Source organism: Gouania willdenowi, chromosome 6 (genome assembly GCF_900634775.1).
Source record: "Gouania willdenowi chromosome 6, fGouWil2.1, whole genome shotgun sequence".
Taxonomy (NCBI): Eukaryota; Metazoa; Chordata; class Actinopteri; order Blenniiformes; family Gobiesocidae; genus Gouania; species Gouania willdenowi.
The window spans coordinates 35,676,162-35,690,331 of record NC_041049.1 but is presented as its reverse complement, the minus strand read 5'-3'; the positions used below and the strand labels follow the sequence as shown (position 1 = coordinate 35,690,331).

The window sequence follows — 14,170 nt, the reverse complement described above, 5'->3', positions numbered from 1 at the left end:
TTGTTGATGCTTTGGATATATATAAATGAACATTTACTATGTTGTTCCGGCTGCAAAAGAGCCTTCAGAGGAGCCTGGCATCATGTTAGCATGTAAATAAAACAAGAGATAGCTACAAGTGTCGTGATAAGCAAGTGCTCATGTTTGAAAAGAGGATCAGGAAGAACATGAGACAAAAGAGGTTGGGAACTGCTAATCTAGGGGACTATGGACCACCTGTATGTGGTTAAAAGAGGAACGATTTTGTTGCTTGTTTATTTTTGTTTAATTGTCATTATACATGTGTAACTGACAATGGTATAGTCTGACTCCACATGCTAAACTTTTGACTGATATATACATATAGGAACAATAAGAAATCTTAACAAAATCTGAACTATTCTTTATTATTCTTTTTTTAATTAGTATTTTATGTTTTCAAAAAAGTACAACAAGCATTCCCTTACAATGCAAGCACATTTCTTCCAAACTCAATGTCCTTTATAATGTCCATACTTGTATTCAAAAGAATACTTGCAAAAAAAGGAAAAGAAAATCAATAGACAACAAAAAACAGAAAATGAAAACAAAGCAAAAAAAAAAAAAGTTGTAGTTCAGAACCTGGGGTGTAATTGAGAAAACTTAAAAATTATGTTTTTGGCCTCAGTAGAATGGAGAACAGTCCTCAAACCTGCATCGCACAGATAGACATAATCCACAAAAACATACATACATTTCAAGCGGGTCTTACATAAAGTCTAAGGTTTATGTTGTCGAACTAGTAGCCATCCTTTCCAAATATCATTACATTTGTCAATCTCCATTCTAAGTGATGCTGTCAATTTCTTCATATTATACGTAAATGTTTAGCATTACATCCAACCATTCATCAACAGTAGGCACCTGATCACAGCATCATCTCCTGGTCATTGCTTTTTTTTTTTACTGGCCAACAACATAATCCTAAGTAATTTACCATCCTGTTTTTTTTTAAAGTTCAGTCTTTAATATCCCCAAATACAAAATCTTCAAACTAGCTGGAATCTTAATTCTGATGACCTCTATTGTTTTCACCATCTCTGTCCAATATTGATTTATCAAGGTGCATCCCCAGAATATGTGGAAATTATCTGCTTTAGCTTCCCCACAGGACCGCCAGCATTTGGTGTCTCCATGGTTTCTCTGCGCAGGGGTTGCAAAGTACCTTGTGTTTTTCCAGCCATAATCCAGAATGATGAATTTGTAGTTTTCCGCTGGTAATTGTTTTGTTTTTTCTCATTCCTCTCCTGACACCTCTGTTTGCTTCCCTCTCCCATTTTTTTTTTTTTTTTCGTCCTCTGTATTATTTGCTTTCAGATCCTCAATTGCCTTGTAAAGTCTGGAGATCGCTTTCCGCACTACCTTAGAACTCATGCATCCATCATAACCTGTATGATGCCTGACCATGATGTGCCCAAATTAAGTTTTTTAATTTCTTGTCCTAAGTAATGTTTTTACTGCAGATATCTGTGAAAGTCCTGATTCTTGAGGCCATGTTTCACTTTTATGTCCTGAAAACTAATCACAGCCCATTTTTTTGATAATATCTTAGTGCTGTAGGGGGAGGAGCTTGGACAAGGAGTGGTAAGAATTATATTAATTATTGTTAATATTACAGTAATTTGCCAAGAGTTGCCAACTGAAATCGAGTTAAAGTGTTTCAGATCACTTAATTAGTTTTTAATTACCTTGTCATCCAGGGTTGTGAACTCTTGTCAAGACTATCTAGTCTCCATATAACAAACCTTATGATTGTAATATTTTCATAAACCACAGACAATTTCTTAAAGTATAAACATTTATTAATCAAAACAAGTTAAAACCTACTAAAACAAAGCTAAAAGAGTGCTACACTCATATATACACTTTAAGGTAAAAGCTTAGTAGAGAAAGTGTTGCAGTCCGGTGTGGGCCCAAATGCAGAAAAAGAAGGAGGCAGGATCGATGCATAGCGTTCCTGGAACCAGTCCATGTTTTTATTCTCCAAAAAAAACAAAACTTAAATCCAATAGGGGAGCAAGACCAAACACAGCAGGACACGAGGAGGAAGACAATGATCCCACAGTCACACTGTGTCCAAGCACACAGCTAAATAGTGAGGGAAGCTTGATTGGGAATGGCCCACACCTGAGTGAAAACATGAGGGAGCTAATCAATCACCAACCAAGCACACACACTGGGGGTGGAGCCACAAACAGGAATCCCTGAAACACAGACAAGAGTTAAACACATGAGACTCAAATCCAAATAAGCAAAGACACAGAATAACTAAAAGAGAACCTTATGGGCTAAATAAACCAAACCTGACATAACTACCCCCCCCTTAAGGAGCAGGTTCCAAACGCTCCAAAATCTAACCACCCCAAACCAGGGTGGGTGGACGGGAAGACCTCCGGCGGGCCGGGCAAAGACGGCTTGGGAAAGCTGGGAGTTGGCGGCCTGGTGCGGGGAGCCGGCGACACAGGGACGACGCTAGCCTGGACGCTAGGAGATACAGGGACGCTAGCCTGGACGCTAGGAGATACAGGGACGCTAGCCTGGACGCTAGGAGATACAGGGACGCTAGCCTGGACGCTAGGAGATACAGGGATGCTAGCCTGGACGCTAGGGGACTGGCGGGGTTGGCCCTTCTTTTTGGACTGACCTCTACCTCGTCGCAGGCTCCGGGATCTTCCGGCAGCCAGTCGAGCCCCAGAGTACACATCCCTGACAGGATCCTCCTCTGGTCCATATAACAGAGCTTCCCTGGCCTCCAGAAGGTAGCTCTGCCAATAGGAAGCCCTTTCTGCCAGGTCCATCTCTGCAATATCCTTCTCTGCTAGGTCCACTGATGGCAGGATCATTCTGTTGTGGTCCGGTGTGGGTGTGGACCCAAATGCAGAAAAAGAAAGAAGCAGGATCAATGCATAGCATTCTTGGAACCAGTCCATGTTTTTATTCTCCAAAAAAACAAAACTTAAATCCAATAGGGGAACAGGGAGCAAGACCAAACACAGCAGGACACGAGGAGGAAAACAATGAACCTAACATCAATCACAATGATCCCGCAGTCGCACTGTGTCCAAGCACACAGCTAAATAGTGAGGGAAGCTTGATTGGGAATGGCCCACACCTGGGTGAAAACATGAGGGAGCTAATCAATCACCAACCAAGCACACAGACATCACTGGTGGGTGGAGCCACAAACAGGAATCCCTGAAACACAGACAAGAGTTAAACACATGACTAGACTCAAAACCAAATAAACAAAGACACAGAATAACTAAAAGAGAACCTTAAGGGCTAAATAAACAGAACCTGACAGAAAGAAGGAAAGAAAGAAAGAAAAGTAGCATGATTTCAGTGTGTGTGTGTGAGCTATGTGGCTGCGATTACTTTAGGCCCGATTAGAATTTGAGATCCAGAGTACCTCGGTTCTGATGGGTCTGTGGTCGGTCGTATGTCTCTTGTGGCAGACGGGTTGTTGAAGAAAGTCTGAGGAGCAAAGCTTGGTTCTGGCTTGTGATAGGACCAATGGCCTTGTGGGTTGTTCAGCGCGTTACACAGCTTGTTCAGTCAGCAGGTTTCTACTGGTTCTGACTTGTGTTCTTCACCACAGGTCGAGAACTGACCTTGCGTGGTCTTCTTCAGCGCAGTGTGCTTTGCTCTATTGGCCTTCAGACTCAGCTCAGATCATGCAGACTTTTGTTCTTGTGTTGGTTCAAGGTTTCAGCTCTTGCAGGTGGAACAGGAGGTTTTTCTTTTCTGGACGAGCAAGCTTGTTTAAAAGGTCTAATGAAAGAAAACACTTTGAGGTTACAAAGAAAATAAAAGTTGACAAACGAGAATAACGTACACTGCAGTGGGGTCGGAGCGACCAGTACCACCAAAATCCAATGATTTGAATTTTGCCCTTCGGTTTTATTGTAGTCTAAGCAATTCTATTGGTCGACGTGTTTTCGGGAGCCAATTAGATTGCGTTGGATGTTTTGTGGGTTGTGGCTATCATGTATATGTGATAAGGGATGAATGAATGAGAAACCTTTTGGAACAAGAAATATAAATATAACTCAGCAACCAGTTAGAGTATAATTTTCAAAACGAGACGAAAGCAGAGATCATATTATCCCGGTTATTCTGGCACCAAACATGATATACTTTATGCAAAGTTAATGAGATATTATTTAGGAACACTTTTACTGTAAAAACAATTATATGATCTTATTCTAAGGATGTCCTTGACTTCCTGTGTATAAAACAGTTATTGACAGTGTAGAAAAATAAATTTCAACTTTTATCAGAAATTTGTGTCCGCTTTTGGAATGTATCAATGTTAATTTTTGGAGAACAGTAGAACACAAAGGGAAAAGATTCTGCCATGTGCTTCAAGGAGCAGTGGGGGAAGAACAAACAGTCGTAAATTCCTGTTCTCAGCTTCTTTGTCTCTGTTTGAAAGGGAAAAAGGAGGAAACTGTTTCTGACCAAAGTGGTCAAAAAGTGTGCTGTGGTATCTGTCATAGACATGACCTCCTACAGTGCATATTTGGACCATTGCCACATGATTTAAACCTGCTATCTTATTTGTTAGGAGCAAAATCTGACTAAAATGCAATCAACCTGAAGAACCTACATTGATTTCCCAAACTGTACAGTATTTCCTCACAATGTTAATATTTTAATTGATACCCCATCGCGCGGAGAAGCCTGACTCACAAAGGTTTAACAGGACCCTGAACTGTGCAGCTTGGAAATAGCTTTTTAAACAGGGAGGGGCTAATCCGCCATCTCCTTTTGGTTATTGCAGTGTTCTATATTTTGTTCTTGGTCTTGCACCTTGCTATATGTATCGAGTAATAATTTTGTCCCATTCCTTAAATTCTGTAGTCACCTCAACTGGGATGTTTTGGAAAAAGTATAGTAGCCTGGGTAATATGTTCATTTCATTAAGTTCCATTTGTACAAATCATTTTTTTTAATCTCTGATATTTTCTGATCATAATTTGAGGATTTTCATTTTTCAAGCTCTTTTGGTAAAATGATACCCAACTACTTCATAGTGTCCCGTTTCCAAGTCACATTATAATTTTGTCGTACATTTTGATTAGGTTCATAGGTAAAAATAATAACTTGGGTTTTCTAAATGTTAACTTTGTACCCTGATAGCTCTCCAAAGTCTTTAGGGGTCATCATCAGCATAGGTAAAGAAGTGTTAGGGTTTTCTCACTAAATCATAACATCATCCACAAATAATGCTATTTTTTGTTCATCTCCCTCCATCATAATCCCTTTGATACTGTTTTTTTGTTTTATCCATTGGCTTAGTGGGCTCACCGAACACTCCTGGCGACATCCCCGTTCTATTTTGATCCTCTCAGACAGGCTTCCATCTACCTTGATCCTTGCTGTTGGACTTGTGTACAAGGTCTGAATGGCTTAAATACATTTATAGTGAAAGCTCAACTTAATTACCCAGAATAGAAATTCCCACCTCACCGAATCAAATACTTTTTCCGCATCTATCACTATTATTACTGCTTCCGAGTTCTTATCTTTGATGTGTTTCATGACATGTAAAGTTCGACGGATATTATCATGTGTTTGTCCATGCTTTATAAATCCCATTTGATCTAAACTAATAATATTTGGCAAAACTTTTTCCAGGCGTTGTGCCTAAATTGTCGTAAAGAATCTGTAATCTACATTGAGCACACTTATTGGCCTATAGATTGAACATATTGCTTTATCCTTGCCCTTCTTTGCAATTACTGAGATTATTGCCTCTCTCCTAAAATCAGGAAATACTCCGTCATTATGCAGTTAAAGGTTTTATGCAGCAGTTTCCTATAGGTTTTATACCACTCTGAAGTATATCCATCGGCACCTGGGCTTTTATTGTTTTTAAGTTAGGAGTTGCTTTGTTAATTTCTTCCTCCGTAATTTCCGACACCAATAACTTGTGTTTTTCTGTGACTTGTGGCAAATTTAGACCATTCAGAAAACTGTCAATTTGGGATGCATTGTTTACATTTACCTGAAAGTAAAGCTGTCTATAGTAAGATTCAAAGGACTTATGAATTTCTTCTGTTTTGTAGACTATGGATTTTGTTTGCGAATCTTTTTTTTGTAAATGGTAAATGGACTTGATTTATATAGCGCTTTATCACCACACTGAAGCAGTCGCTTCAGCAGCGCTTTACATATCAGCTCATTCACCCAATCACTCTCACATTCACACACCAATGGGACAGGACTGCCATTAAAATCCTGAGGTCTCATAGTTTCTAACCTTTTTTGAGCTCTCTCCCAGCTCAGAGGGATAGTCCCCATCCAACAGGAAGCCCTCGTGACTTTTTTGGTCCTGTCCATCTACCAAGTCTTATAGTAAACATGATTCATCGATTAAAATTTAACGGAAGACCTGAAAATAGTTCACACTGACCATATGCTGGAACAATAATGCTAAGAGTTTCCTTTCACATCACGTGCATAACACTGGAACCTGTTACATTTACATTTGTGAGCGTTGCCTCTCCTAAGTCCTCCTCCGCTGATCTTCTAAAGGCCTGGAGTCTCTCCTTGTATCCTCATGAAGAGTTTTGAGTCTGAAGCTGGCTGCCCTCTCACCACGTGACTGAGGATCTTTTGCATTGGTTCCTCCGTTGGCTTGATGATGTTCACCTGAAATCCTCTTTCCACCATGTCTCTGGTTGCCTCTGCTGATGAGTTGTACAGACTTGTCTCTCCCTCGTAGTAAACCAGAAACTTTGCTGGAAATGGTGTTTGAAATGTTATTTTCTTCTCCCTCAATACTCTTTTTGCTTCAGTGTACTCCTTTCTCTTTTTCATCATCTCTGGTGCGTACTTATGATCCACATAAACCTGCTGTCTATCATAGAGAAAGCCTTTTTTCTCCCATGCTTTCTTTATAATGTCCTCTTTACACTTATAGCTTAAAAAATTAACTACTATCGATCTTGGGGGCACATTGATGGGTGGGCGGGGGCCAAGTGTTCTGCACACTGAGCACATACGAGGGGGACAAGTCCAGGTTCTCTCTGAGTAAGGCTTCAACAAAAGCACCTATCGTCTCTGCTCCATCTTCTGCCCCTTTTTGACCCTGTGCAGTCTAATGTTATCTTTCCTGGGCCTCCCCCTTGATCAACTTGCTTTTCTTCTAGTTTTTAATGAAGCTTAAGGAGCTCACATGTTGCTTCCTCAATGCTCAGAACGTGCTCTTTTGCCTCCTCAATCCGACTCTGCTGCATCAATCCTACCGCTAGCCGTTCTGAGGTCCTCTCGGATGTCATGAAGTCTGTCCACCATCTCACGTCTAAACTATCTCTATCTCCCTGCAGGACAGCGTCCAAGTCCGACATTTTCTGGTGTATTTTGGTTGTTTCGGGTGATATCTCCTTCGTTTGCTCGGACACCTCCGACTCACTTTCCATTAGGCATGTTGTTAACTTAGCATGCTCGTCGTCGTCATTTACCTCTCCCAGCCCAGATTTTGCTGTCAACCTTCTGTGTCTCCCTTTTGACATGTTCCTAGCCCCTGATACGAATGTAAAACATCTGATTTAACCTCAGGTTGTAGACTCGTATCGGGAGCTGTGCTGCTAAACTGCTACCATGCTCAACCCGGAACCGGAAAACCTCCATTATTTTAACAAAGTTTCATGTACACTTAATTTAATTCTGTTTCAGAATTACTTTAGTAAATGAAACTCTTGTGTTTTCTGAATGGGAATGTATGAAGCTCTCCTCAGCCTCCTGAATGTCTCACCTTGACAGCCGTGAGACCAACATGTGCACATTCAGCCTGCACTGGGACACACCCAAGTCAGTGCACATTGCCTCACACACACTCAAACCTACACAATCCTGAACGCAACTGACTTCACAAAGAAGTATCAGCATTGAACACACAAGCTGCACACTCAAACAACTGAACCAAGCAACACCTGCGCACAATCACTCACCAATGTCTGAAAGCACGTCACTCACAGAGAGCGAAACAGAGAGAGGGTCTGGGGCTGTGACTTCGTTTTGGACTGAATTTTTTTTTTTTTAGATTAAAAAATATGTGTAAAAAATGTGTCGGTAATCATTGTCCTTTACTCTTCTGATACGGAGACATACGGTGTTGTCTGTGGACCCACTTTACGAGGAAGCAAAGCGAGGGCGTGCGGGTGCTAACTCTGTTGCAGCTTCACACAGGTGGCTTTGCGGTGGTGAAGCAGGTACTCGTGCATATCTACCTTCATACAGAGACTGTATGAAGGTAGATATGTTGCAAAATGGGTGAGCTTGTAGAATGTTCTGTGAGAAGTTGTGGAATGTGATGTGAGAACTTGTAGAATGTGATGTGAGCTTGTGTATAAAAATTCACACACGTGAAATTAATTTTATGTCACAAATGATGGGAAAACTGTGAACCTGTAGATTTAAAATTTCAACCCAAAGAAAATATTCACACATGCGTGGTCTGAATGTAAAGTCACAGAAAAAATATTCACAAATGTGTAGACTGATATTTACACAAATAAAATTATAGTTGCAAACTTATAATCCAACATTTACTCTTGTGTTTTTTTTTTTATTACTTGTGCCAATTATTGTTTACAACCACAACTCTGCGGTTACAACTTCTCAAATCTGTCGCTACAGATGCACAAACTACTTTTCTCACGTGAATCCGTGTTGGCTGACCTTGCGCCACACATTTTGCTAGATGTTGGTTGCAAAACACATTTGTACCTGTAAAAATGCCCCCCCTCCTTGCTCGCCTGTGTGTGTGTGGAGGGGGGATTGACCAATCAGAAGAGAGGAAATGGAGACAAAGTGCTGAGTGTAGCTTTAGCGCACCAAGCTTATGTTATAGGACCGACAGTTTATTTCAAACAAAATAATATATTGCCTAAAATAAATAATTGTTTTTTAAAGCTCACCTCTGAATAAATTAAGTAAGCACCAGGTTTCCCTCATTTCACCTTCTCTCCCTCTCCTTTATTTCTTTTTTGCATTTTTGTCCTGGTTTTACTTTCTTTAGAGAAAACATGCTAAGGTGTATTTCTATCTCCTGCTCCTTGTTACATCCACAGTGCAGCAGTAGCATTTGCACTGTTTTAAAGGGTGTGGTAGCTAAGGCCTGATGCAGCATGAATAATTGTTTTAGTCTAAAACTGTGCTTAACATCCATCTTATTTGCACACAGGGGCCATTTCATTTCAATATAAATAATCTAAAAATGTTTAAAATGCATTTTTGTACATATCTACTGAGATGAGAGTTTCTCTGTTATTGTCTCCTCTGCAGTCAGTTTGTGCTTGCTCTGTTTAATTTGAATGTCAGTTTGACACACACTGTCTTAATGAGATTTATTTCCAAAAACAGATACCCTCATTCTTGATGTTTTCCAGGATTATCTCAGATAAAGAAATTTTTCCTCACCATTTATTTGATTCCTTTGAGTTCAGCTCTGCTACTTGCAGGCTTTTTGTGTTACAGCATTGAAAAGCATGGACCCTTTTTTTTTAATTAAAATATTGTAAATTATGTGTGGTTCCATCAGAAAGACTATAAATTCCTATTTAGGGGTAAGTAATTCCATTGCCTGGAAAGATTTACCAATCATTTTTGATTACTATACATGTGGGGTAGATGATTGTTGGCCAAAAATAAATCTGGAGGTGCATTTTTCATGACAATGAAAACAAAGGAGAAAGCTGATTTTAGCTTGATATACAGTAGCTATGACAGCTATGATGAGGGGACACAAAAGACAAAAAAGAAAGAAAAAAAAGAAAAAGTTGGGAATTACTCATCTGGACAAATAATTTGCTGATGTAGCTCATTTTTTAAAATTTATTTTTAATTATTTTTTGTTTACCTTTTATCAGTGTTTCATCGTACCAGACGCTGCCCAGAAACGCATCAAGCCATTGGCTTCCCTTCATGCCTCAGTATGGGGATGGCTACCGCAGTATGCCCAGGAACAGCATGGCCCAGCGGGACAGTATCTGCAGCTTCTCGCCATCACTTTATGAACAGGCACTCTGGCCCTTTGTGGCTGACAAGCGGCGCTCCATGCGTGACGACACCCTGTGGCAGTTGTATGAGTGGCAACAGAGGCAAGCCTACAACAGACAGCCTGAGCGCTACAGCAACATGTCCAGTCCTAAAACCATGCTCAACTTGTCAGAGCACGTGCCATCAAGCTACTCTATACCACCATCTCCCTCGCACGGATCCCTGTCCATGTTTGAAGTTTACTCACCCATGGGATCCTACAACACGAGCAGCGCTTGCTCACATTTTTCCTCTCCCCTATACAGTCGAGACATGAGCGTCGACAGGCGACTCAGGCCACTTGTCAACAAGGTCAGTTCAGACACGAGTTGCAGAAACCAGATAAAACAATTTGTGAAAGTACTGAACCATGGTTAAAACACTAATAATCCGAGTTGCAGCCCATTAAATAATTGTTAGAACAATTTGCAAAACTGTTAGTATAAATTTAAAATCTGTAAAAAAGTTGAGTCAATACTGCTGTTTTAAACACTGACAGTATTTCTTGTTAAACGTATCGTGTTTGTCTTATGTCTGTGTCCTGCAGCATGCCTACCCACCTGACAGAAGGTCCATGCCTGTAGGGATTCCAATCCAGACTATCACTGCTCACTCTCTTCAAAGTAAAACTGTAAGTTTTCTTTCCATTCAGCCGCTTCTTTCATCCGTCATTAACAAACAACTTTGATCTGCAGATTAAAAACATGACAGTTTAGATATGACAAGGTCTCCTCGAGTAACATGGTTCCTTTTCCTCTTTTTGCTTCCCATATTTTTGATAGAGCTCGGAAAGACAGATTTAGATACAGTCTAACCCGGACAATGAGCAAAGTTTTGGGATTTAGGGCCCATTCAATCCATCTACATGGCTCTTAGACTGGCTTTACATCTGCAAACAATTACAAACTTTACTCCGAGTTTTCAAAGCCTGATCAGAAATCTGAAGTGGACTTCCACTTTGTTCTAATGGAGCTTTTAGGACAGTGGTCTCAAACTGCTGGCTGCCCGTTCAGCGTGGCTTTGGCCGTCTGCTGGGCCTGGACCTTGGCTACCCTGCTAGGGTCTAGGGCGGGGGGCTCTCTGAGCCCTCCCCTCGGGGGGCTGGGTGCGGGGTTGTGGATGTTGGTGGGGTGCGCTGGGTTCTCGGCTCCTTGGGGCTTTCTCGGGTGTGTATGTGGGGTGCGGTGGCTGCCTCTCGGCTTGGGATCTTGTGGGCGTCTGGGGGGCTGCTCTGTCGTAGGAGGGTGGCCTTGGGCTCCCTGGCCCCCACTCTCTCTGCTGGCCTGGCTACATCTTTGGGCCCAGGGCAGCGCTTGGGTTTACAGTAGCGGTTTTTGCACATACCTTGGTTTACGATGCACTGGCATGCCTTGGGCTATGAGATAAAACTCGTACTTGGCTTAACCTAGACACGTTGATCCCAAATACCAGTTTTAGGTATTACCACTCACTCCTTCCCTCAGTCCACAGCCACCACCATTATAGCTAAGCTTCACACTTGTCACCATTCTGGCTTGAATACACAACACAATATGCACAACTACAACTTCAAATCTCACTCTCACTTTAAAATAATCAACTCTTCCCCACCCTTTCCATTTCTTACCTTGAGTCTCTCCTTCCTGCTTAACTCAGATCAATAGTAGATCAATGGGACGGTTTCTGTCCTAATCTGTAATCTGTGCTGTAATAAACTTCTTTTTGGGAACCTGCATGTTTCTTACTGCATGGAAACCTTGTACAAGATGTAACAACCCCATTAGAAACATCAAAATCACCCATCCTGCTTTCTCTCTGCTTCCTTCTCGTTATATCTGTTGTGGCCGTGTGTCAATCCTCCTCCTACCATTCCACCTGAGGATCTGACTCTTCTGTAGAGGTTAGATTTTAGGCCCAAGCCCGACCCGAAATTTGGGCCGGGTCGGGCCGAGATTTCACACATTAGAGTCGGGTTAGGGTTAAGTCGGGCTTCAAGATTTAATTATTTTTTTTTAAATCTCTATTATATTAAACTCTCTGGTCTTTGGAGAGAGCAGACGTGTTTTCGTTTGCTCCGATAACACGACCTTGGCTACAGCTGGCTACAGCTGAACAGCCTGAACAGCCTGAAAAACTGGGCCCAAGACTGAAGGAAAATGGTGAAAAAACCGCAGGGAGGCCCTTCAGAACCCAATTCGGGTTTGGAAGAGGTCAAGGAGATGATACGCGAGGGTCTACAAAACCTATCTGCCGAGATAAAGTCGTTGGAAAAGACGCTGGAAAACTCACTGGAAAGACTACAAAGCGAAACAAAGGTACTGAAAGAAAAGAATGAAAGAAATGCTGAAGAGATAAAATTGTTGAACGCGAGGGTTGAACAGCTGGAACAAAAGGAAAGAGAGAAAGATGTCATCATCACAGGCCTAAAGATAAAACCCAGGAGTGACGAAGAAACAAAATCGATTGAACAACAGGTCATTGACTTCCTCAAGTCGAAGGACATTGTCCTGAACCCTGACAACATCAACTCCTGCCATCTCCTGCCAAAGAGAAATGATACCAGAGCTGTAAAAATAACCTTCACGAATATAAAATTCAAAGGAGAAATACTCAAGCAAAGAAATAAACTCAAGGGAACGAAGGTGTACATCAATGAAAACCTGACGAAACAAAATGCAAGCATTGCATGGAAGGCACGTCAAATAAAAAAAGAAGGAAAGATTGTCAAGACTTGGTCAAAAAACTGCAGGATTTACATCCTGGAAGAAGAGGACGGAAAACCAGTTCTTATCAAAACGATGGACAACTTGGGAAAATACGAAGGATCCACCTAAACAACAACACAACTGATGGTAATCATGGATATGGACCCAGATCTATATAAACACTGGAAACAAAACTCAGACTGTGATTATTTTACGGAGACCGATTTAAATGTGAAACCAAGAGTAAAAAAGGTCTGTCATTTATTCATTTCAATTGCTAGGTGGTGGGGTGATTAAGGATTACATTAAATTTAAATTCAAAGTGTTTATTGTCATATGTGCAGTTAGAAACACGATTTTTTTTTATACAATGAAATTACTGCCTTGCTTATGAGCTGGGATATAATAATGTGTTTATACAAGTTAAATCTAACAGTGGAAAATACAACACTGCCAATAAAACTAACAACAGCAGTTAGAAACACGCTTATGAACTAAGATATATTACATTAAAATACTGCCTTGCTTGTGAACTGGGATGTAGTGATGTGTTTATACAAGTTGGATCTGATCCCATCATCAGACAGTGGAGGATACAACACTGCCAATGGAACTAACAACAGCTGGATTACCCTTGATGTAGAGACAAAACAAGGTGACATTGTGGATGAAAAGGGAAAAACCTTCCAAACACCTTCGAAAGAGGAACTATTCTTGAACTGGAGGAATGCTAACAATGTCTGGCAGGGAACAAGGCCAACAAAAACAAAGATAGAGAGGACAACACTGACTACAGATGGACGTTCAGAAGAAATCAAGAATGTTTGACCAGAGAGACATGTAAACCCATGTAAATTTGCGATGGTAAAACAGGGGACGGGACCCGGATAAGCAAACTGCTTCTCTCGTCTCCTTTTTCGGCATGTACAAAAAAAGAAAAAAAAAAAAAAAAAAAAAAGTGAATGTAACCATGTCGGAAATAAACTGAATAAATAAATAAATAAATTAATAATATAATAGAGATTTGAAAGTGATGGGAGATTGGAAGTGATGGGAGAGAATGTCGTTCTAGCATCAGCTGCACCGCAGAGGGAAAAAAAAGCTAGAACAGTGGAAGATCAGAGATTAAAACTAAAAACACAGTTGTGTTCAGTTATGTCATGGATCCAAAGAAAACCTTTTGAAAGAAAACTGATGGATGAGAGACAATAAGATTAGGTCATGTACCAAACAGGTGTGCAACAGAAAGAAACGGTGTGTGTTATCAAACGTGAAAAATGCAACATGCATAATGAAAAAAATCACACATACAGGTTCTGTTATGTAGGCAAACAGAACACTCACCGATGAACTGCCTGAGTTACTTGATGCTCCCTACAAGAAGTCCGGTGACCACTATTCACTTTACAGGCTCCAGAAAA

At 40.9% G+C, this 14,170-nt stretch overlaps 1 protein-coding gene across 10 annotated transcripts in view; it reads left to right on the top strand.

The window, feature by feature from the left end:
* LOC114464554 (pleckstrin homology domain-containing family A member 5-like) overlaps positions 1 to 14,170 on the top strand; it is a 205,988-nt gene that overhangs the window by 102,726 nt on the left and 89,092 nt on the right. For all 10 annotated transcript variants that reach the window (XM_028448853.1, XM_028448850.1, XM_028448851.1 and 7 more), the window contains 2 exons: positions 9,897 to 10,377; positions 10,613 to 10,696. In XM_028448853.1, the coding sequence (XP_028304654.1) occupies positions 9,897 to 10,377; positions 10,613 to 10,696 (565 nt within the window). The remainder of the gene's footprint in view (positions 1 to 9,896; positions 10,378 to 10,612; positions 10,697 to 14,170) is intronic.